Raw genomic sequence first — 25,208 nt, 5'->3', positions numbered from 1 at the left:
ATAGCGGAAGCATGCATCATGAAATCACAAATATACATGTACAATAAGCATGCATTGATATATACATGATAAGATTAGTCGACAATAATCTAAATTAAAAATCTTCATGCCTTTAATTCATTGTCAACACCATCATCAATTATATACAGATTCGTAAGCAAGTCCTTGGAGAAAATAATGATATTTGCATATCATTAATCTTATGAATTTTCAATAAGATGACAAAATAATTATTTGCTTTCTGATTCATCATAGAATATATATTTTGTAAATGGCTAAAAGTTTATTGTCACAGGACTCATTATAGGCGGTCAATAAAACATCTACCTTATATATTCATATGTTCATATATTTTCTTGTATGCATGCATGCATCGATATTCAGAGAAACTTATGCAAGTTCTATTTGATATAGATAAAGCCGCATGCCCATAATTACAACGTCTATGCACAAATGCTATCTCTATATATATATAGATTTCATTCAAATATGCTATTATGTACAAAATCACAAAGCAATTGGCATCCACTATATATATGCATTTATTTTTGTCGCTTTATATATGCATTTATTTTTGTTGCTTCTCAATTAATCATTATCACGACATGGCTAGGAAAACTTATCTTCATGTTTTCCCATGAAAGCAAAACAAAACCATTTTTAATAATTACATGAGAACCATGAAGCCAGAAAAGTAATTATAAAAATAATTACACGTCTTGCTACCGCAAAATGGATGCCAACACAAAATTTCAGCAACAAAACCAAGCATTACCAGGAGGTCAAGTTAGAGAGCAGTGCACCTTAGCAGCCACTTCGAAAGACTTGCGATACATATCATTTCCCGGCTCCTCATTTAGTGCCTTCTTGAAGCACTGAGATGCCGTTTCGAAATAAACCCTTGCTTCATTATCTCATCAAGTTCTTTAATCCGAACCCCAAGCTTTGCAAATTCCCTAGCAGATTTGTATCTGCAAACAAAAATAATACAAGATGATCGAAATTCTGAATCCTAGACGAGTTGAGAGTCTCTAATACCACATGTAAGATTTAATTTGAAAATCAACAAGTTACTAGGATCACAAATATAACAAATATAACTACAATAAACCAATCACACAATTAAAGGGAAATAAACTTATCTTCCAAAGCGGAGGAAGAAGAAGCCATGACTGCTAGGGTTTCAAGGAGGAACTGGGTTCAAGAATACAACAGGACACGTAAAGCACCAAGCCGTGGCACTGCGTGTGCAATCCGACTTCTCCATCTTCTTCAACTGTCACATTGACGCATACCAAGACACCTTCTACACACAACCTTCTCCTCTCTGCAAAACTCCATGCTCTCCAAGTTATAGGTAATTGGAACAATAAGAGCGCGCTTTTGTGAGAGCAGGGGCTTGTGGTTTTTATACTACAAAATCTGGATTACCCTATAATAATCCTACAAGGAATACAAGACCAAATCCTTGTACAAGTATGAGTTCTATTCTCAAGCCAACAGTAGAGTTTCAATCCAAACCAAAGTCGAATTAACTCTTATAAACACATTAAGACCTCTTTATACCAATCTGAAATAACAATGATTATTACTAAACTGTGAGAATCACACTCATACTCTAATATATACCAGCTCCATTTCGTATGGCGCTTCCCTCTCCACCACTGCCACCCTCAGTACCTGTGCCACTTGGCCCACTTCCACCTCCTTCCCCACTTCTAGCTGAAAAGCCTCGCTTAACTAATTTATCGAGTAAAGAGTCAGAAATGGAATCTTCAGATGAGGTAACTTCATAGATTGACAAGTCTTCTTTTGATAACGATTTTTGCTCACTTAGTCCCCAAAAAAGTTCAGTTTATTTCATAAAACCTATTTCCCTTGAAAGCTTTCAAGAAAAATGAAATTTTAATTGATCTCCGCACTTGTTGAGTGGGCATTGAACTAGACTTGTGAAATCATTTCATGTTTCTTCAATTTTATATATCCACACATCCTCATTTGTTATGGGTTTTTGGTTAAAAGGGTGAGGGTATTGAAACAGAGCAATTTGTGAGTTCTTATTTTTTGTTTTGTTTTGCGGACAGTAAGAGAAGAATTGAAGAAATGGCAAAATTAAAAATGATAAAGATAATAATTTAGGGTTTAAAAAATTATTTTAGTCTATAACTTAGTCCGATAGTGCACGGAACACTTCACTATTTTTATTCTGTTTAGTTCAAGCCAAGCCGGTACAGCTTAATTCTAGTTTTGAGTAGAAACTCTTACTCATCTTTTGAGTAACTAAGTATTATTCTTAAGAATCTAAACCACGGCTAAGGCCGAAGACTAAGGCCAAAGCGGGTGGGCTCCAGCGGGTTTGAAAATCAGGGGTGGGGCAGCCGGGCAGGTATGATTTTTCATAATCTTACTTATCAAATTGGTTAAATAACTAAGGATTGAGAAATTTGTGGAAATGAAAATCAGGGGTGGGGCAGCCGGGCAGGTATGATTTTTCATAATCTTACTTATCAAATTGGTTAAATAACTAAGGATTGAGAAATTTGTGGAAATGAACTATCAACTTCAACCTAATTGGAGTAATGGTCCCTTAATTAAAAATTCATAATCATTGGTCCCTTAATTAAAAATTCATAATCATTGGTCCTTTAATTCATCAAAACGTGCAACTATGTTCACTTTCATCAATTTCGTCAAAATAAGTTATGTTGGAATAATCATTACTATAATTGGATTAAAGTTGAGGGATCATTGCTCCAATTGAGTTAAAGTTGAGGGATCAATGCCCCAATTGAGTTAAAGTTGAGGAACTATTTCTCTAATTGGATTAAAATTGAGGGACCACTGCTACAATTTTTTCATTTGGTTTTCTATAATTGCCCCTTGATTCAGTCTCTGTAGCACGTAACTTATTTTAATGAAAGTTCTAACGAAGTTGACAAAAAGAACTATAACTGCACGTTTTGATGAGTTAAGATGTCACGCCCTGATCTCGACATACTTCCAGGATCGACACGTGACATCACCAAATATCTGTAACTCAACATACCCTGCCTCCGGAATATGTACAAAGTACAATTCAAGATCTAGATGCATAATAATTTTTTGTACATTTTATGGCTGCATCTAACCTCCTTGTTAGACTACCTACGTACCCTCAATAGGGATTAAGCCATTCGTAGTTCAACTTCACTATAACTCGACATATAACACAGTCTGTTCAAGCCAAAATGCATAACATTCCTCAATCAAACATTTGGACTTGACAAGCATGAATTATTCGATTCAAACTACATAACAACCCGCATGACAATCAAGGTTTCTATTTCATCCATCATATAAATCATTATGTTTCAACATAAAATCGCTATTCATATCATGTAATATATCAAAGAATCAACACAACACAATAGTATCCTTTAGTCGCATTGATCACTGCTCTAATCATATTAATAACAATCATATTCAACATCCTTCCACAATCATCTCAAGTAACCCATTCCATGATATCAAGGAGGCACGATATTAACATTTAATTATGTTAATCAGTCAATCAGACCACACCTTAATGCACAAAATTAATAAATGACTTCTACATAATTCCCTGCCTGGATTTCAAGTAATAACTTGATAATTCTAATTTATATTCACAAGATCTATTATGGGTAAATCACATTCACTCGAATCCAGGGAACAAGTCTAACTTATGGAAATGAGCAAGAGTAGGGATTCCGAACCACTTAACGGAATCCAAATCAGGATACGATTATGGACCATCACTCAATGGAATCGCGTAGTAAGAGGGATTCCGGACCATCTCTCAACGGAATACGAGTAGATATGATTACGGACCATCATTGAACAGAATCGCTCCGGAATCGCGAAGTACAATGCATAACAACCACTAAATGAAACCAGGCTGGATACAATTTCGGACCATCACTCAACAGAATCGTGGAGTATGAGGGATTCCGGACCATCTCTCAACGGAATCCGAGTGGATACGATTCCAGACCATTGCTCAACGAAATCTAAACCAGGATATGATTCTGAACCATCACTCAACGGAATTGCAGAGTAGAAGGGATTTCGGACCATCACTCAACGGAATCCAAACCAGGATACGATTTCAGACCATCACTCAACGGAATCTAAACCAAATTATGATCGCCTATCGAAATGTCCCAAGTACAACTAATAATCATCATCTCTAAAATGCGTATGGTTCCCCATCGCGGATATACCAAGCAAAACCATAGGCATAATCTTATCGTGCAGACAATGATTACCTATCGCGGATATACCAAGCATGATCACCCCTGAATACATATGGTTCCCCATCACGGATATACCAAGTAGAACCATATGCATAATCGAATAACATAGGCAATGATCACCTATCGTGGATATACCAAGCATGATCACCCCTAACAGTCCCCCATCACGGATATACCAAGCAGGACTGTATTTTGTAGCTCTAGGTAGTGATCACCTATCGCGGATATACCAAGCATGATCACTCCTAGAATGCGTATGGTCCCCCATTGCAGATATACCAAGCAGGACCATCCATGTACCAATGCTACATGGTGCAATCAAACCAACACACAACCTACCTCCTACCTTCACACTTATGATTTACAACATGAGCACATACACCATCCATTTCTGTATTTCCCATCTAGATTCCAAAGCATTGTTTCGAATTATTACTACAAGCATCCACCACCTCGATCAACTCTTATTCTCAAGTATATGCAATTACTAAATGCATCATTTTCGACTCTAGTCTTAATTAGATTACTTGGGACTACTAATAACACTATGAGATCTAAGTACTATTTTGGTTAACTTGCATTAGCATGATCAAAATAAATATAACATTTGAATGAAACACTAATAGAAAATAAGTAAAGATGCTATTTACAAATATAGAAGTGCATGTATATATAAGCCTTGGCAGGTGGTGCATATATATTTCCAGGGATATAAGTAAGTTCCTTTGAATATGCATACATAGACATATGTATACGGTAAATGAGAAAACCATTTCATCCTTTCATTATTTTATACATACATATAAGGATTCGTTCTACTTCAGACATGCAAAAAGGTTTGATAATGTTAAACCAATGAGATGGAATTTGTTGATGCACAAAATCAGCGAAGACTTTGGTACAACAGAAAGTGTCAGGTTTTGTGACCTTCGCTTGGTTGCTTGGTTGCTTCAGTCACTAGTGAGGATAAGTACGTAAATGAATAGAGACAGAGAAGCAAACACAGGATGTACGTGGTTCACCCAGATTGGCTACGTCCACGGAGTAGAGGAGTTCTTATTAGTAGTGAAGGGCTTACACAAGTACAAAGGATCAAGCTCTCAATTTAGTGAGTTCTTGTGAATGATTTAACACAAAATGGCATTAGGCAATATTGTGGGGGAATGACCCCTATTTATAGAAAAACTTGTAGCTTTGTCACATTGACATGTGTCATGTTATGATTGGTTCTTGATGTTGACACGTGCTGCGCTCTGATTGGCTTCTAATCTTGACACGTGTCGAGTAGTGATTGGCCTCCTGGTCGGAGGGGAACTCTTCTGGGTCCTTGACAGTATAGCGTTGGCCGGTGCTCGGTAGTTTCGGGATTGGTCAAGTATGGTACAAACAGTGCTCCCCTAAGTTCCCGAGTGAGGGAAACTCCTCGGTTGGGGACTTGCAAGATCCAATCCCTTGAGTAATCACGAAACTTCTAAGTACCGAAGTGTGGTCTGATCTTCATCTGCCCTTCTCTGGAAGTACCTTTCCTCCATCCTGGAATGGTGTACTTAGCTGATGTTGACGCACAAGGTAATGTATCAATTTCACTTGAAGCTTAGTTGTAGTTTCGGGCTTAGTCAAGTGTGATACAAACCCTATAGTAGGAGTCCCCCAAGTCGCCGAGCTAGGAGATCTGCCGAAAGAGGTGACAGACAAGGTAAGCAGTCAAACTTCCAAGTAAGCAACCCAGGATCAGAGGTTTGACGTCGGCTTCCGGTTGATTGTTCTCATTCTCCTTGTCTCTCATTCAACTGCCAGGATAAGGAGAAGCAAATGGATAAGAGATGATATGAGATACTTTTGCTTTTGAAGAAGTAACTTTCCACAGGCTTATTCTTGAACTGTGCTGGAGGGTTTTCTGGTGCCCTTCAGAGTATAAGGCCGACTCAAAAATTTGAGGGTCAAAACAAGTCCATCAAATCTAGAGTACGTTCGACCTTGATGATATGGGATACTTTTGCTGTTGACGGAATAATGAATGTGGTATGGAAAGGTGTCGTGCTGTAGTGATCTGTTTCAGCTCACCGTTGAACCTTCTGCTTCAATCTTTTGCATGGCAGAAGTGGTGTGCAACCTTTGCATTTAAATGGTCCTTCAGAACATTCCTTCATAGTGACTCATCCACGCTTGGCAGCTTCAGTGTAAAGAGCCAATATCTGATCAACTGTCATGAGGTATTTGCCGGTGGAATTCGTGACCTTGACAGCAGTTGAGGATGAGTACTCGAGAGCAATGCTAAGTAAGCAACCAGGCAAAGGCTCCAGGCAGTCAGTTCCAAATTTGAGGTTTGATTTCAGGTTCCGACTGACTGCTCTCTTTCTCCTTGTCCTGCAGGTGTGGACAAGGACAAAGACAAAGACAGGGAGAAAGCATGATATGGGATACTCTTGCTTTCGACCCTGATGATATGAGATACTCTTGTTCTTGGTGTGGCTTATTTGCTGAGGTATTATCGGGGGGGAAATAAAGCTGAGTATTTCGAGAGGTTATGTTGAGGGTGCCTTTTCGAATGTGAGAAAGGGTTGAGCATTTTTGCAGGTTTGCCTGTCCGTTGAGGAGGGAGGTCAATGTATATAGGGATTTCCCAATAACAAGTAGTAATGCTATTCCTTTACCCTTCTTGGTCACAGCAATGTAGTGGGAGCTGCCAGCTTCACGTGTTTTAATTTTGTCAGAGCACTTTGAAAAAGTGGTATGTGGTATCTGGAAAGCTGATATTACGTGTGGAGATTACAGACAAGCTTTATCTAAGGAAATCTGGCTCTCGAAGTTCTGAGAGTTGTGCCTCTTCGGTTTTCGAACAAGCAATCCCGTCGAGGATCTGACTCTCAAGATTCGGAAAGCGGTGCTACTCCGGTTTTTGAGAAAGTAATTATGTTGGGAGTCTTTTCTCGAATGTGAGTAAAGGTTGGTCGTTCTTGCCAACCTGTCTTGCCACAAAACACGGAGGTCGACACACATAGGGACTTTCCAGTTGTCAAGCAGTGGTGCTGTTCCTTTACCCTTATGGGTAATAGTAGGGTAGCTGGCACTTCGAAATTCTCGTGCCTAAACTTTGTCAGAGATCTTTGACAAAGTTATATGTGGTACCCGAGGAGTTGATGGTGCATATGGAGAGCGGTGATTGATCAGTAAGATTCACGTGCTTTCTACTTCACCAGAAATCTTCGACAGATTGCCCGTAATTTCCGCAAAGCTGATTGTGCATGTGACAGGTGCTGGCGAGGCTGCAAAAGCAGGTGCTTCTTCGATTTCTGAGATCGGCCCTCGTGGTCTCTGAGCAGCCCAGCTTTTGAGAAAGCATTCGCCTCTTCGATTTCTGAGATCGGCCCTCGTGGTCTCTGAGCAGCCCAGCTTTTGAGAAAGCAAACGCCTCTTCGATTTCTGAAGCTCCGTCGAGTGCAGATTTTTATAGAGGCTGGCATTAAGTTCCACAGCACACTTGAATCTCTACCAGTAGAAGCTCATTTCTTGCACTTCTAAGATCTTGATTTGTCTGACCTCTTCATTCTTCAACACATTTGAAAATGTCTGGACCCTCCGACCGTCGTTTTGACTTGAACCTTGGAGAAGAGACAGCCACGCCTTCTCCAGACAACATATGGCGCCCATCCTTCATATCCCCTACTGGTCCTCTTACCGTTGGGGATTCTATGATGAAGAATGATATGACCGCTGCAGTGGTGGCCAGGAACCTTCTCACTCCCAAAGATAACAGACTACTTTCCAAACGGTCTGATGAGTTGGCTGTTAAGGACTCTCTGGCTCTTAGTGTTCAGTGTGCAGGTTCTGTGTCTAATATGGCCCAACGCCTATTTGCTAGAACCCGCCAAGTTGAATCATTGGCTGCTGAAGTGATGAGTCTCAAACAGGAGATTAGAGGGCTCAAGCATGAGAATAAGCAGTTGCACCGGCTCGCCCATGAATATGCTACAAACATGAAGAGGAAGCTTGACCAGATGAAGGAATCTGATGGTAAGGTTTTACTTGATCATCAGCGGTTTGTGGGTTTGTTCCAAAGGCATTTATTGCCTTCGTCCTCTGGGGCTGTACCTGGTAATGAAGCTTCAAATGATGAACCTCCAATGCCTCCTCCTTCTGGGGTTTTGTCAAGTACTGAGGCTCCGGATAACCACCCTCCGGTGCTTTCTCTTTCTGGGGCTCTACCGACTGCTGAGACTTCCCCTAAGCAACCTTTGTGAAGGCTCCCTTTTGTTTGTTTATTTTGACTCATGTATATGTACATATTTGTGGCTTATCGAAAATATTAATAAATAAGCTTTGCTTCATTTCTACATATTGTGTTAAATACACCAAAGCCTTCTTCATAAAGTTCTTTGAATTTTTGCTTTTGTTGAAACCTGTATTGTTGAAGCTTTGTGAGTGAAACATGTAGTTTGAGGTAGTGTTCCCTTAATTTCCCGAGTGAGGAAAACTTCTCGGTTGGAGACTTGAAAAATCCAAGTCACTGAGTAGTCACGAACTTTTGAGTACCAAGGCGTAGTAGCATATGGTGGGAGTCCCCCAAGTCTCTAGTCGAGGGAGTTGACGAATGAGGTGTCTTGCTAATAGTCCATGTCGTAAGTACCAAAACTTCATTCTTTTGTTTTCTAAGTGGTAGCCCCGGACTTTTTCTTCATAGATTTTGTTGATGAAGGTTGCTAGGCCCGAATAAGTGGAATTGCAGAAGGTGTAACCGTTGGTGCATTAACATCATAATGGAAGCATCACAATGATGGAAGCATCACAATGATGAAAGCATCATAATGATGAAAACACCATAATGATGAAACATCATAATGATGTTTCTTTGGTGGAATTGTTTTTCATTTCCCCTAACAACCGGAATTGTTTTTCAACATAACACCATCATCTGTAGGTCGAATCACAAAGTTGTCTTCATGAAAGTTGTTCGTTAATTCCTTAACTACAACATATCCAAATTGGAGAGCCATCGGAGCAGTACAACTCCAGAAATCCAGGTATGATGAGTGACTGGTTATTATTTGTCTGTCAACCCGTCAGATTTGTTGTGAGCTTCGAAACTCCATTTTCTCTTGTTCAGATCGGTATGCTTTCTTCATTGAAGTTGTTCCTCATCGACTCTTTCATAACATATCAAAAATGCAGGATGAACTAACGGTTAAATATTTCCAGATCTTCGAAACATCACAACAGCTTCGAAATCTGCAAGAAGCCGACTATCATGTTTGGAGCTTCAACACTTTAATTTCCGTCGCTCAAACAGAAATGGTTCCTTCTTGAAAGTTGTTCATATGCTCAAGAAATATAGGGTGTCCAAAATTCAGCTCCATTGGAGAAGAGCAGAGGTTGCAGAAATTTGATAGATGAAAGGAGGCGGAAGAGGGAGAGAGAGAAAAAGTCTCTTGGGTTGGATTTCTATTTTGGGGCAGATTCCAATTTTTGTAGCACCTTCATTATTGATGAATTGCTTGTACTTTTGTCCATTATGAAATTTGGGACTTTGGCTTGTTGTTGGATCTATTATAATATGTTTGGGAACATATATAAGTGAATAAATAAGAAGGAAAATTTTGGGCCCTTGTGGGTGTAAAACAAAAAATGTTTATGTTTACCCAAGTGTTTTTGTACAAGTTCAAGGGCATCTTGGGTTTTGTGAACAAAATTTGTTTATTTGGAGCAAGGTTTTGTGTTGAAGCTTTGTAGGTGAAGCTTTGGTGTTGAAGCTTTGTGGGTGAAGCTTTGGAGGTGAAGCTTTTCGGGTGAAGCTTGTTGGGTGAAGCTTTTTTAGGTGAAGCTTTGTGGGTGAAGCTTTTTAGGTGAAGCTTTTCGGGTGAAGCTTTTTGGGTGAAGCTTTTTAGGTGAAGCTTTTCAGGTGAAGCTTTTTGGGTGAAGCTTTTTTAGGTGAAGCTTTGATGGTGAAGCTTTGTGGGTGAAGCTTTTTAGGTGAAGCTTTTTGGGTGAAGCTTTTTAGGTGAAGCTTTGATGGTGAAGCTTTTTGGGTGAAGCTTTTTAGGTGAAGCTTTGTGGGTGAAGCTTTGGAGGTGAAGCTTTTCGGGTGAAGCTTTTTGGATGAAGTTGTTTTTTTTTTTTTTTTTTTTTTTTTTTTTTTTTTTTTTTTTTGGCGCTTGACACGGTCTTCATTTGCTTGTTTTGTAGTGACTGTGGAAGACGGATTGCTTTCTGATTGAGAAGGGTTCCGGCATCGCTTGCTATGAATGTAAAAGAGTGAGGGCTGAGTTGGCTAAATTACCTCTTTATTGAATTCATTGCCAAATGGCCTTCATTACATAGGATGCCGAACGGTTATAGCTCAACACTTGTACATCGTGAGTCTATTTGTAGTAGTACTTCAAGTGATCAGCGTTCCATGGAAGGCCAAGGGTCTTGCCATCGGAGCTTCTAAGTGTGTAAGAGCCAGGGCGACTGATGCCAATGACTTCATACGGTCCATCCCAGTTTGGATTAAGTGTGCCTTCACTCGGGACTCTGTCGCAGAGTAATCTTTTCTTTAAGACCCAGTCTCCTATTTTGAAAGAACGAGGCTTGACCCTAGAGTCATAATAGTTGGAGATGCGCTGCTTGTAGGCGACATTCCTCAAGTGAGCTTGGTTTCTGTGTTCCTCGACTAAATCCAAGTTGAGGGTGAGTTGTTTGTCATTTTCACTTTGAATGTAGTTCTGGACTCGGAATGTTGCTTGCTCGAGCTCAACAGGGACAACCGCCTCTGTGCCAAAGGCAAGTGAGAATGGAGTTTCTTCTGTTGAAGTCCGATATGAAGTGCGATATGACCAAATAACTTGGGGTACAAATTCTGGCCAACAGCCTTTAGCTTTGTCCAAGCTGGTTTTCAAAGTGCGCTTGATTATTTTGTTGATGGCCTCAACTTGTCCATTAGACTGGGGATGAGCTGGAGAGGCAAAGCATAAGTTGATGTTGAACTTAGAGCAGAACAACCTGAACTTCTTGTTGTCAAACTGTCGCCCATTGTCAGTGACTATCGCATTGGGAATGCCGAATCTACAAAGGATGTTCTTCCACACGAAGTCTTCTATCTTTGCCTCAGTAATGGTTGCCAAGGGTTCTACTTCGGCCCACTTTGTGAAGTAGTCCATTGCAACGACTGCGTAACAGACTTTGCCCTTCCCTGCCGGCATTGGGCCGATCAAATCAAGTCCCCACTGGGCGAAGGGCCAAGGGCTGATCATAGGAGTAAGAGGCTCTGGAGGGGAATGAGGAATAGCCGCATATCGTTGACATTTGTCACATGAGCGGGATACTTTGATGGCATCCTGGTGGAGTGTTGGCCAGTAATATCCTTGGCGAAAAGTCTTGTGTGCTAGGGACCGAGATCCAGCATGATCTCCACAGACTCCCTCATGTATTTCCCGAAGGACGATTTCCGCCTCGGCAGGCGTAAGACACCTTAAGTATGGCAGGCTAAAACCTCGCTATTGTGGCGATACCCTTGACGCGGGTTTGACCCACTGCATTGACTGCCTGGGGGCGAGCGCTATTGTGGCGATACCCTTGGTTATCGGGATAGTGTCCCTTACTCTTTTTACTGAAAGGAGAGTGGTGAGGATGGAAATCCTTCCTCTTGCCTTGAAATTGATATGTCTGTTGATTCGGTGAAGCATTATGCAAGGCATGGGGAGGTGCCACTGCTGTTTGGAAAGTCGAGGTCTTCTCATTTAGGTGAGTCTGGCTTCCACCTCTCACTTGTTGATAAAGGATGGTTGTAGGGGGTTTCTCCTGATATGTCTTTGCCTCGGCGGAGGCATGGTTATAAGCCTGCGCCATCACCTCAGAGTAAGTCTTCCAAGTATTGGCATTGATCATGTATTTAAAGAAACAATCACGTAGGCCTGCCGTGAAGGCTTTGAGGGCAGTCTTGTCGTCTGCCTCGGCACACCGGGAGTATTCATGGCTGAAGCGGCCAACATACATACTTAATGACTCGTCTGGCTTCTGGCGGATAGTGTACAAGTCATCTGTAGAGTGCAAGCGATCGGTTTGGAAAATGTGTTGGGAAACAAATAGTTTCCTCAATTCCTCAAATGAGTCTATCGTCTCAGGTGTAAGACGACAATACCAATTTAGAGCTCCACTAGAGAGGGTGGAGGGGAAGAGAAGACATCGCTCTTCGTCGGTGTGCATCCGGTATGCCATGGTGGATTCAAAGAGGTTAAGGTGCTCAATCGGGTCCTCTTTTCCAGTATAAAGTTGCAAGCCAAGCTTTTGCTTTGTCTTTGCTTGAAGGGGGGTGTTGAGGATCCTCCTTGTAAGAGGGCCAGGCCTGGGTTGGTTCCAGTCAGGTATTTCAGCCTGACGTTCAGCCTTCAACTTGTTTACTTCCTCAAGAAGTTGTAGGACAAGGGGGTCCTGAGTGGAGTTATGTGTCACTGGAGCTTTCTTTCGTAAATCTCCATCTTCTATTGGAATTAGGAAGGTTTGATCAAGGGCATGTGATTTTTCCCTGGACTCGCTGTACTGGCTTCCAGGGTATGTCTGTCGGAACACCTCTGAGTCCCCTGTACCCTCATGTCTCTCTGGGACTTGTTGCCCCTTCCCCAAATTGGTGGCCGGCTTGGGCCGTGGCAGGGGACCGAGTCTCTCAGAAATCCTTGGGTCATTAATCTTTGAGCTTATATGGATGGAATTCTCTCGACGTTGCTTCAGGAAATCCCGACAATCGCGAAAGACGGCTTTCAATCTTTCTGCCCCTTCAGCAAAGAGGTGTCTCTCTCCACTTCTCATGGTTCGGGTCGAAGCAACTAGGTTAAGAGAAGCCTCATGTTGATTATCAAGTCGAGGGGTAATCTGTTCCCTATCAGGGATATCTATGTCGAATGCATGTGACCCTCCATGTTGGAGGGCACCCAGTTGATGGTTGACTTCCACGGGGGCAACAAGCTCGCGTGTCTGAGCTTGCCTAGCTTCGTGGAGTGTCTCGAAGAGCTTCTCATATTGCTCCTGGAGGACCTCATTCCTCATTGCTATCTTGTTGTTCTGAGCTTCCAACTCATCGACTTTAGCTTGAAGAAGAACTCGTTTTCCTTCCTTCTTTCGTTGTTTCGCACTATGTGCAAGGGGGGTGTCATTCTGTGTGCTGTGGCTTCCTTCGCTTCCCATGTTGGAGAGGGATGCTTGATCAAAAGAAAGTGTACGAATGATAGAAACCAGCTTGACACAGCTGAAGAGAGTAGGAATAAGTGTCGTTTCCCACAGACGGCGCCAAATGTTGATGCACAAAATCAGCGAAGACTTTGGTACAACAGAAAGTGTCAGGTTTTGTGACCTTCGCTTGGTTGCTTGGTTGCTTCAGTCACTAGTGAGGATAAGTACGTAAATGAATAGAGACAGAGAAGCAAACACAGGATGTACGTGGTTCACCCAGATTGGCTACGTCCACGGAGTAGAGGAGTTCTTATTAGTAGTGAAGGGCTTACACAAGTACAAAGGATCAAGCTCTCAATTTAGTGAGTTCTTGTGAATGATTTAACACAAAATGGCATTAGGCAATATTGTGGGGGAATGACCCCTATTTATAGAAAAACTTGTAGCTTTGTCACATTGACATGTGTCATGTTATGATTGGTTCTTGATGTTGACACGTGCTGCGCTCTGATTGGCTTCTAATCTTGACACGTGTCGAGTAGTGATTGGCCTCCTGGTCGGAGGGGAACTCTTCTGGGTCCTTGACAGTATAGCGTTGGCCGGTGCTCGGTAGTTTCGGGATTGGTCAAGTATGGTACAAACAGAATTAATATGTTTATCAACAATGGCTATTCACTGTCATTCATATAAAAGCCATGGCTATTCACTATCATCACAAAGACAAAATATGGACCACGTTTGACTAAATGTATACAAATAACTCTAGCAACATTGTACTAAATATAATGAGAAACAATTTCACATTATGAGACAATATAAATGTCGATTCCCCATCATCAACATTACATTAATGCATTCACTAACTTTAAAGAGCAACAATTGCAACATGATAAATGGGTAATTTTCAAATAAGACTATACATACATAGTGTCAACCGTCATCATGGTTGTCTACTAGCCTGGGATGTTAGGTAACAACTGAGAAAAGACACACCAAAGCAATAGAGTTATAGGTGTTCATCAAACAAAACCAAAGAGACTATCTCCCAATAGTAAGAGCCACATATAGTATGATGTAATGATCATCATATTTTCAATATTAACTAAATGAGCTCAAATTTAAGTGGTAGCTAGAGCTCAATAAGGAAAATACTTTTCACAACTAGGCCGACGATAAATTCTAATCGGAAACCGTCCAAATTCACCGGAGAAAATCGAATTTCTAGGGTTCTAAACACCCAACTCTAAAATGAATACGAAAACACGAACCAAGCATACCACCTTGAAGATTATGAAGAGTAAATGAAGTTTCATACCTCGTTCGAAGGAAATGGTTGCCAGAATCACCGGAAAAATGATAAACCGCCAGAAAAGTCGTGGTTTGTGGCTTCGAACTGCAAATATGGAAAATAAAATGGGAAATCTATCACTACAGAGTTGTAGGGCTCGTCAAGAGCTTTCCATGGATACCAAGATCACTCAAAACGGAGCTTGAATGGAGGAGATACAAGCGGATCAAGTTTGTGGGTTAACGGGTCCAATTCACCCCCAAAACGGGTTAGAATAAGACCCTCTCCTTTTCTCCCTTTTTTTTTTTTTTTTATCAGAAACCTTCCCCTTTTTAAACTAACTTAACATTTAACCCACATGTAGGAATTAAATAATTCCCACAATCTATAGTTCACAACTTCAAACGTCCGTAACTATACCGTTATAACTCAGACTCGCAAACGGCTTTTGCCTATGCATTCGTGGGTTCGAGATCTATTTAAAAACACTAGTTAAAACTTCAAAAAGTCAACGAAAGATAAAGATTGATTACGAAAATTCAAACCCAATAAACGGAATTGAAATTAAGTAATAAAAATGACGTAAACGTGAAATACGAACTTAAATTACGAGATACATACTTAATAGTGAAATTTCAGGGACGGGATTTCACATAAGAGATCAATGGTCACAAATTTTTAGTTGAGATACCATAACTTCATTAGGTTAAAGTTAATAACCATTGCTATAATTTTTTCCTCATAATTTTTTATAAAACTTTTATACAATTGTATGAGAGCGGGAGATTTCATTAAGTTACACAATATACTAGCCATAATTTAATATCAAACTCTCCATTTAAAAAGGTCAAATCAAAAAAAAAGAAAAAGAAAAGAGGTCAAATCAAAAGCATCCCAGGTGAAGAGAATGCTACTAAATTGTAGTGATTATGAAAAGAAAAATGTTTTGTTTTTTGGTACTACAGTTTTTTTGTATTCATTTTCATTTGAAAGTGAAAGGGCTTAGTTTGAATATCGTAAATAGCGAATTCGATACTAAATTAGGTTGTTCATTGTGTGCCTTCGCCGAACTTTTCCTCTTCTAGTGTAAAAATATCGATGAATTAAAAAAATAGAAAAACATTTAAAATAAATTGAAAGAAATAACGTTTTCTTTTGGAGAAAAATAATATTTATTATTTAGTTAAAATAAATTAAGAGGTATTCATCAATTCCCCCCCTAAACTTGTGAACATTGGCCAATTTCCCCCCTCAACTTTAATTTTGGCCAATTTCCCCCCTTAACTCTCATAATTAGTCAATTTCCCCCTTAACTTTAATTTGGCCAATTTCCCCCCTCAACTCTCATAATTAGTCAATTTGCCCCCTTCTGTTAAATTTTTTTAATTTTCCATCTATTCTTTTTTTTTTTCTTTCAATCTTTCTAATAACTTCCAACAAAGTACTAAAATTAACATAAACTCACCTGCATAATATAGGGTAAAATGTACAAAAACATAATACAATTAGTATGTGATATGGGTTGATTATAAGAAAAAGTTATGAATCGGGTTTAAAGCATGTAGAAGAAGAAATAATAATCCTAAACTCATGGATCAGACCTATTTCAATAAAATGGGTTATTCTTAATAAGGAGTCGAAAATTATGAATTGACTAGCCATTTTTGCACTAAAGCTCGATTCTCCGCAATTTACTTGAACTTAGCTTTCACTTTTATAAAGAAAATTGTATTCACATACAAAAATGTACACATCAATCATTTTTTTTATCAATTTTGTATAGTAAAAAATCAAATAAAATTACTCCATACTGATTTATTATGACTAATAATACTATCTATGATAAATTGTAAAATTCTAAATTTTAATCTATTTGTAATAGGATAAAGACATAGGAAAATGATTAACATACATCTTATTTAGTTTCTTACACACACTTGTTTAATTATGATCAAATTAAAAAATTAATAGTAGGGTACAAATTGACAAATTATGAGAGTTGAGGGGGGAAATTGGCCAAATTAAAGTTGAGGGGGGAAATTGACTAATTATGAGAGTTAAGGGGGGAAATTGGCCAAAATTAAAGTTGAGGGGGGAAATTGGCCAATAGTCACAAATTCAGAGAGGAAATTGATGAATACCTCATAAATTAAAAGTTGGGTGCAAAATTATGAACTGGTGGGCGTCTGTGCCTCGGTGCTCTGGGTCTCATCACTCCAAGAGGCAAGAGCCACAGCAAATCGCGGTCAATCGAACCATGAACAACGGCGAACAAAGGCGCCTAAACGGAGGGAGGGAGGGAGGGAGGGAGGGAGGGAGAGAGAGAGGGAGAGAGAGAGAGAGAGAGAGAGCTTTTAGCTTATTTCTACTCTCTTTTGTTTTTGGTTTGATCTGCTACAATTTGATTTTTTCTGGAACCTTTGTTTAGTAAAGTTTGAAGCTTTAAATTTGTTTCAAGTACATTGACAATATTTTGTACTGCGATTTTCGGTTCGACTAGTGCTTAGAGCAGAGAAGGCATATGCAACATAGAATAACATTAGCTTGGGCAGCCAAGGAGTTTGGTTTACATCATCTTCTGTCAATGATGAAAATGTTAAAGTAAGATGCATGGATGCAAGAGTTTTTCTTTTTTGACAGTACTTGTGATATGTATGTACTTAAAGTGTGATGTTAAGTTGTGAAGGCAGCTGCGGAAATGGATTTTCGACCAAGCAGAACGGGGGGTAGTTGCAAAACATGTTGAGGCCTTCATAAGAGAGTTTTTCTACCAGAATCCGTTTAGTCAAGTTGGCCTGGTGACTGTAAAAGATGGTGTTGCTCATTGTTTAACGGATCTTGGTGGCAGCCCCCAGTCTCATGTTAAAGCGTTGATGGGTAAACTGGAATGCTCTGGTGACTCGTCCCTGCAGAATGCATTGGATCTTGTACATGGGTATCTGAATCAGATTCCATCGTATGGTCATAGAGAAATGCTGATCTTATATTCAGCTCTCAGTACCTGTGATCCAGGAGATATACTGGAAACTATCCAGAAGTGTAAGAAATCAAAAATTAGGTGCTCAGTCATTGGTCTCTCGGCAGAAAATTCCATATGCAAGAATCTATGCCAAGAAACCGGTGGCTTATACTATATTCCTTTGGATGAGGTGAGTTCATCTAGGTAACCCTAAACCTGAATTTTGGGTTTATAATGCATTTGAGCACGAGAAAGTAGTCTTGTTTTTCACGATTTAAGATTTTCATCCACGGTTATTATTACTATTAAGTTTTAACCTACAAAGTTTGTTTTTAGAACATTGATTTTGATATGTTTTCTGCTTTGTGTAGCCGCACTTAAAAGAGTTAATATTGGAACATGCGCCTCCTCCTCCTACAATAGTATTGAATTTTGTGAATGGTATATTCATCATGAGACAATCAGGTACAAGAGATAGCAAATATATATGTGCTAGAGGGAAGAAAATAAGACTACCTATCCCTCCTTGATTGACGTCTAAAGCTAACAAAAAAAGAACAAATAAGACACATCCCTTGAATTAAGGGAATTGACAACAAGACAAATAAGACACATCCCTTGAATTAAGGGAATTGACAACACTATCTATCACCCTAAAATCCTTTGTGCAGTGAACATGCAACCTAACCTAACCCTAGTTGCCATTCTTTCTTCCAATAAATAGCAGAATTTGCAATTGCTAATTTGATAAAGATAGGGTTCCCACAAAGAGCGGCAGAGGGCTCTGTGGCCATCTGTTCATGTCACAAGGAGGCAAAGGTAGGAGCTGGATACACTTGTCCTAGGTGCAAGGCTCGCGTATGTGAGCTACCTACGGAATGTCGCATTTGTGGGTTGACACTCATTTCATCCCCTCATTTGGCAAGGTCTTATCATCATCTCTTTCCCATTGTACCTTTTTACGAGATGTACCTCTCACTACTAATTGATCAACAAAACAAGTTTCCTAGATCTTGTTTCGGCTGCCAACAAAGTCTTCTCAATCCCGGTAAGTGTTTCTGTACATGAAATATATATTTTGGAGCTTTTGCAATAAAATTGATAGAAAGACTACGTTCACAATGTAACAGCTTTAGCTATAGTTGTAATAAGATTGGACATATTTGGCTTCAACGTATTTTCCTTCAGGGATGATATCTACAAACCAGGAAATATTCTTGATATGAATTGCATGGTTCAATTCTATTAAACGTTGGCCTTATGGTCTGACAGAAGTTATGCAGGTCTGATAAGGAAGCTGGGGAGTGTAGTGTTTCTTTGTTTTAATGCAACGTTTTAGCAGACGCTCCCTTAGGAAGCAGCAGTTTGAAGCTGCTTTTTTACTTTAAAAATAATATGCTTAAAGAGACAATGAGTCCAAATAGGAAAAGCTCCAAAAAATTAGGTAATATAAGAGGGGAGAGGGAAAATTAGAAGAACCCGGAAATATCACTTGTTCAAATCACAGGGAAAACCTTCCCTCTCAAATGTATATTTAAGTTATTCATTGATGTCATATAAAAACCTTGCTTGTGTAGGCAGCATCGCCTCCCTATCTTATATTTGTTTTCACTGTTTATGACACAGGAAACAAGCCCGGTCTTCGGGTCGCTTGCCCAAAATGCAAACAACACTTCTGCCTTGAATGCGACATGTATATTCATGAAAGCTTGCATAACTGCCCTGGTTGTGAGAGCACTAGGCACTCCAAGATCCCGAATATAAACGAAGGATGAAGTGCAGCTGATTTTAATATGATGCTGCCTCCAAATCTGCGGTGGTCTCTCACGACTCTCACCCAAATGTATGACCTGGCTACTGTCACAGGTACTTGTTTTTGGAACAATCATCTACACTACAGCTACCGTGGTGGCTTTTGGAAGTCTGGGATGCCTTCATCAAACGTTGCAATAGAAAAAACAATAGTGTTTGCAGTACAACCATGAATCTGAGTTTTGAAATTTATTGCCATCTCGATAGTTTAAGAAACAGAGGAATTTCTTCATTATTCCCCTTGTTTCGGGTTGGAGAGTTGTTAGTGCTAACTTCATAGAGAGGTATGTAATTGGATAGACCTGTCCTATTAAGTTAAACAGAGCCATAAATATGTCTACGAATTTCATCATCATTGAAGAGTAACATAAAATTTGCTCTATCACTTAAGTTAAACAGTCCCATGCATATTCAACCTTTTCAGCTTTGCACAAACCTTCAATAAGAATATTGTAAATTACAATACCAAAATCCAACTTCTTTCCCTCCATCTCTTCCAACAATTCAACTGCCTTGGAAAATTGTTGGTTTGCACACATGCCATGCAATAAAATAGAATAAGTTTGAATGTCTGGAAGTTGGCCACAAGCTTGCATTTTATAGAACAAGTTTTGTGCATCTTGTGTTCTCCCCATCTTGCAAAACCCATCAATAAGAGTACTATTAGTAACTGTATCCGGAACAACCCCCTTATAAGACATTTCCAAAATAATCATCTGAGCATCATCTATCCTTTGACGCTTACAATAGCCGTTTATCAATACGTAATAGCTACAATCACCAACGATGCTGCCCTTGCTAAGCATTACTTCAAAAACCCTTTTAGCCTCGTCCATTTCTCCTCGCAAACAGTAACCATCTATAAGTGAAGTGTACGTAATTGTATTGGGTGCTATATTCCCTTGCGTCATCATTTCAACCACGCTCCTTGCTTCCTGGACCATCCCCTCTTTACAATATGTATCAACCAAAACACTGAAGGTGCACACATCTGGAAAGATATGTTTACTCACCATTTCATTCAACAATCTTGTAGCTTCTTTCCAATTCCCTAATTTGCAAACTCTTTGATTAGGTCAAGACATCTGGGGCAATACCCTTACTCGTCATTTCTGAGAAGAGCTTCAATGCATCAACAACTAGAGTAACCTTGCAAAGACTGTCAATGACCGTGCTATAGGCAACTACGTCAGGCTTGCAATCTCCTTCTTCTATCTTCTTAAGCAATTGGATAGCTCCAATGTTGTTACCTTTCAAGATGTTTGCACCATACTTGACCAATCATGAAACTACTGAGCACCGGTCAACGTTATACTATCAAAGACCCAGAAGAGTTTCCCTCTAACCAGGAGGCCAATCACTGCGCAACACGTGTCAACGTCAGAAGCAAATCATAGCGCGACATGTGTCAACATCAGAAGCTAATCACAACACGACACGTGTCAATGTCAGAATGAAACTAAAAACTCTCTTCTATAAATAGATATCATTCTTTCACAATATTTTCTAATGTCATTTGTACTAAATAATTCACTAGTACTCACTAAAGGAGAGCTTGAACCTATGTACTTGTGTAAACCCTTCACAATTAATGAGAACTCCTCTACTCCGTGGACGTAGCCAATCTGGGTGAACCACATACATCTTGTGTTTGCTTCCCTGTCCCTATCCATTTACATACTTATTCATACTAGTGACCGAAACAATCTAGTGAAGGTCAAAAACTTAACATTTCTGTTGTACCAAAGTCCTCACTGATTTTGTGCATCAACACAAGCAATGGCCCTTAAGTAGTGTGTTGAAAGTAAACAGATTCGGCTTGCAATCACCTCCCCCCATTTGTTGAAAAGTGCTGCTGCCTCAGCCTCTTTATCCTCAAGAAGAAAGTTGTTGATTAGAGTGTTGAAGGTTGTGACATCAGGTTCAAAACCCAATTTGAAGAATTCTCCCAATATAGACAAGCTAAACCCCATTTGGTGCATATGGCAAAAGTAATGAATGATAATGTTTAGAGTATAAACATTGGGACGAATTCCTGACACAACATTCATCCTAACACAACCATTTGGTTATTCAAGGAGATGACTGTCGAGTAATGCTTCAACTTGGCAAGCTGACCCAAAATTTTGAGTGAAAAGGACAACGGAAGGCAGATGACGCCTTTGAAGCATTCGTCGAACACACTGAGAGCATCCTCCACATTAGTGATTTTCACAAGCTGGTGTTGTTAGGTGCTTCTAGATTCAGTCAATTTAGAAGCTCGAAAGTGAAACAAAGCCAAGTAATTGTTGAAGAAAACAACAACAGAAGAAGATTGAACAAGACAAGGCAGCATAACTCTGGGTCTGAGTGTGCCGGTGGTGCTGCTGCTGCCATAACCAACCTTCAAAGAAGAAGAAGAAGAAGCAGCAATCGTTGCCTGCATCATCTTCTGCATCTCTGAGGCAGAGAGTTGAGATTCACAGAAAACAAAGAGTTGTTGTAGGGCTGTGTTTGTGAGAGTTGAAGAGCATGTATTTCATGTTTTGTTCTAGTCGGGACCCTTTGCTTTCGGTTTCCATATCAGGTTTTATTTTAGATTACACAAAAGGATTTATTTATTTTTTAATTGAATTTAGCATTTCAATTCCATTAAGCCGCTCAGGGAACAAAACTCCAATGAGCTAAAATTGAGACCGAAGGAGGAAGGTGGTTTGGGCTACCGTGAACTTTACGTATGTAGGAGGGTGCAGTCGAATTAGAATTTGATAGGATTTTAATGTACTTTAAAATTTAAGGGTAGTTAATTAGGATTTTAAATGATTTTAAAATCATGGTGTAGTCAAATTAAGATTTGAGAGGATTTTAAAAATACATTCAAATTCAAGAGTAGTCGATTAAGATTTAAAAAATGTCCACACATGTCTACATGTAGTAAAAATACTAATATACCCTGAAAATAACGTTTCCAGAAGATCCAAAAAGACAGTAGGTGCTTCAAACTCAAAACCAAGTTCATACTAGTCTCCAAGTTCCAGTCTCATCAAACCCAACAAATTTTGGTTATTTATCCAAATTTCTCAAAAATTCTCTGGTCTCTCAGAAGACGAATAGTCTTCCTCCATTTTTTCCACTACTTGAGACCCGATGGTTCAATATGTATTGTTGTTGTTGGGAAGTGAAGCTTGCCAGAAATTAATGAAATGTGGTTTCTAATGTTATGCGTGGTGGGTACTGGAAGGGCAGGAAGCCAGAATGTGCATTGAAGTTTAGGAAAATGCTTGCGGCTTGTGGTCAGTCTGCTAGACTGAATGAAGGTTAGGCAGGGGAGACCCATAACTGAACACACAATGGAATATTAGAGTTGTTTGAGTCACAGCTGCATGATTTCAATAAAAATGATCCGGCTCTACATGTGATTTTCAATTTTTTCAAAATCCTAAGAAATTTATGGAAGAAATCCATACAAATCCACAAAAATCAATATAAATCAACTAAAATCCATATATAACTATAAAGTATATTAAAATCCTTTGAAATCTGTCAATAAAAAAATCCATTAAAATCCTCTTCAATCCAAATTGATTACATTCCCATAATCTCGCACTCTTAGCGAAACAAGGTTGGCGTATACATCAAAGCCAGACTCGTTTAGTGTCTCGGATCTTAAAACCGAAGTACTTCGTCAAACGCGGGTAGTGCTTATCGAGGTTTATGGCAAGCTATTAGGCGGGCGAATGTACCTCCAAAGGTTAAGGTTTGTGGTTGGCGAGTGTGCTCCGGTATTCTCCCAACTAGGATTAATCTGACCCAAAAAATGTGAGGATTGATGGATCCTGCCCTAGGTGTGCGGCCTCTTTTGAGACTGCTCAACATGCGTTGCGGGAGTGTCACTTTGCCCATGCTGTGTGGTTTGCATCGCCATTGGGTGTGGGTAGGGGGGACATCCGTGGTGCGTTCATGAAGGATTGGTTGCATAGCATTGTGGAAAGCAAAGGGGTAGACTTTGATGTAGTATTGATGCTGCTTTGGACGCTTTGGACGGAGCGCAATAAGTTGGTTTGGGAGGGGAAAGGGATAAAACTACTTTTTAGGGTTTCAATATATTTCTCTATATTCTTATCTCATAGGAGGCAACCCATATATATACATACTCAATCCTTGTACTACAAGGAATATTAAAGACATAAAAGGAGAGTTATACCTAAACTAGGAAACACAATTACATTTCTATTCTATTATTGTTGACTCACGTCAACATTCCCCCTCAAGTTGGTGCATAGATATCACCTAAGCCCAACTTGTCCAGTGAGTCTTGAAACCTTCTTGCAGAAACTGCATGAGTTAGAATATCTGCTAACTGTTCTTTTGTCTTCACGAACGGAATGTCAACCAACTTAACATCCAACTTTTCTTTGATACAATGTATATCCACCTCAACATGTTTAGTCCTATCATGCTGCACCAGATTGTTAGCTAGTTCCCGTGCTGCTTGATTATCACAGTACAACAACATAGAACCTTTTGGTTTAAACCCTATCTCAGTGAGTAGAATTTGAAGCCATAAAAGCTCATAAATACCATGTGTCATTCCTCTGTACTCAGCCTCGGCCAAAGACCTTGCCACCACATTTTGCTTCTTACTTCTCCATGTCACAAGATTACCAGCTATAAATGTGAAGTATCCCGGCGTAGACCACTGATCGGTGATATTTCCAGCCCAATCTACATCGGTACACCCCTTCACCTCCATATGCCCATGCTTTCTATACATCAATCTTTTTCCTGGAGCTCCTTTTAAGTAACTCAAAATCCGCATTACTACTGCCATATGATCCTCACTAGGAGCATGCATAAATTGACTCACCACACTTACTGTGTAAGCAATATCTAGCCTTGTAAGCAACAAATAAATCAATTGTCCTACCAATCTTTGATACCTTTCATTATTCACTAGGACTTGATCCTGATAAATTGCTAGATGATGATTTTGCACAATAGGTGTATCCACTGGTTTACACCCTAACATACTAGTTTCAGACAAAAGATCCAATACATACTTACTCTGAGATAAGTATATTCCTTCCTAAGACCTAGCCACTTCAATTCCCAATAAGTATTTTAGTCCTCCAAGATCTTTCACCTCAAACTCAAAAGACAAATGCCCTTGCAGACGTTTGATTTCCATTGTATCATCACCTATGACAATCATATCATCTACATATATGATAAGAAGAGTTATCTTGCCATCCTTGCGTTTGATAAACAACGTATGGTCTGCGTTTCCCTGTCGATACCCATACTTCTTCATCGCCTGGGGGAACCGCCCAAACCACGCTCTGGGTGACTATTTAAGGCCATACAATGACTTCCGAAGTCTACACACTTTCCCACTGGAGTTCGCAGCGCCATAACCTGGTGGAATACCCATGTACACCTCTAAATCACCATGTAGAAAAGCATTTTTAACGTCAAACTGTCTCAGAGGCCATTCATGGTTCGCAGCAAGAAGATAAGAAAACTCTAATGGTATTCATCTTTGCAACATGAGCAAAAGTCTCCTGATAATCAACCCCAAAGGTTTGGGTAAAACCTTTGGCCACTAGCCTCATCTTGTATCTATCAATTGTTCCATCTGCTTTATGTTTAATAGTGAACACCCACTTGCACCCCACTGATTTCTTTCCTTTGGGAAGTGGGACCACACTCGATGTATTATTCTTTTGTAGTGCTTCCATTTCAACTTGCATTACTT

The 25,208-nt window shown here is 39.7% G+C and overlaps 1 protein-coding gene, 1 long non-coding RNA gene and 1 pseudogene across 2 annotated transcripts; 2 read left to right on the top strand and 1 right to left on the bottom strand.

Annotated features, from left to right (window-relative positions):
* Positions 1 to 1,643: 1,643 nt before the first annotated feature.
* Positions 1,644 to 18,224, top strand: LOC114819738 (general transcription factor IIH subunit 2-like; annotated as a pseudogene).
* A 157-nt stretch (positions 18,225 to 18,381) lies between these two features.
* Positions 18,382 to 19,829, top strand: LOC139189310 (uncharacterized). The gene is made up of 2 exons (XR_011573085.1): positions 18,382 to 18,710; positions 19,289 to 19,829. It is a non-coding gene; the product is annotated as an uncharacterized lncRNA (long non-coding RNA).
* Positions 19,830 to 19,860: 31 nt separating this feature from the next.
* On the bottom strand, positions 19,861 to 21,447 carry LOC139189433 (pentatricopeptide repeat-containing protein At1g12300, mitochondrial-like). Its single transcript, XM_070808384.1, has 3 exons — positions 21,304 to 21,447; positions 20,572 to 20,746; positions 19,861 to 20,465 (listed from the first exon to the last, which is right to left on the bottom strand). Exons 1-3 carry the CDS (start codon positions 21,445 to 21,447, stop codon positions 19,861 to 19,863), a joined length of 924 nt encoding a protein of 307 aa, XP_070664485.1.
* Between the last annotated feature and the right edge of the window lie 3,761 nt (positions 21,448 to 25,208).

The sequence above is a fragment of the Malus domestica genome, chromosome 11 (assembly GCF_042453785.1).
Source record: "Malus domestica chromosome 11, GDT2T_hap1".
NCBI lineage: Eukaryota > Viridiplantae > Streptophyta > Magnoliopsida > Rosales > Rosaceae > Malus > Malus domestica.
This window is presented reverse-complemented; position numbering and strand designations above follow the sequence as displayed.

What these genes read in the sequence shown, in the direction of transcription:
- LOC139189433 (XM_070808384.1), bottom strand. Translation starts at nt 21,447, where the DNA reads ATGGGGTTTAGCTTGTCTATATTGGGAGAATTCTTCAAATTGGGTTTT. An exon ending in TTTTCAACAAATGGGGGGAG is followed by an intron (nt 20,747 to 21,303) that starts GTGATTGCAAGC and finishes TGATTGGTCAAG; the next exon opens with TATGGTGCAAACATCTTGAA. An exon ending in CTCAGAAATGACGAGTAAGG is followed by an intron (nt 20,466 to 20,571) that starts GTATTGCCCCAG and finishes ATATCTTTCCAG; the next exon opens with ATGTGTGCACCTTCAGTGTT.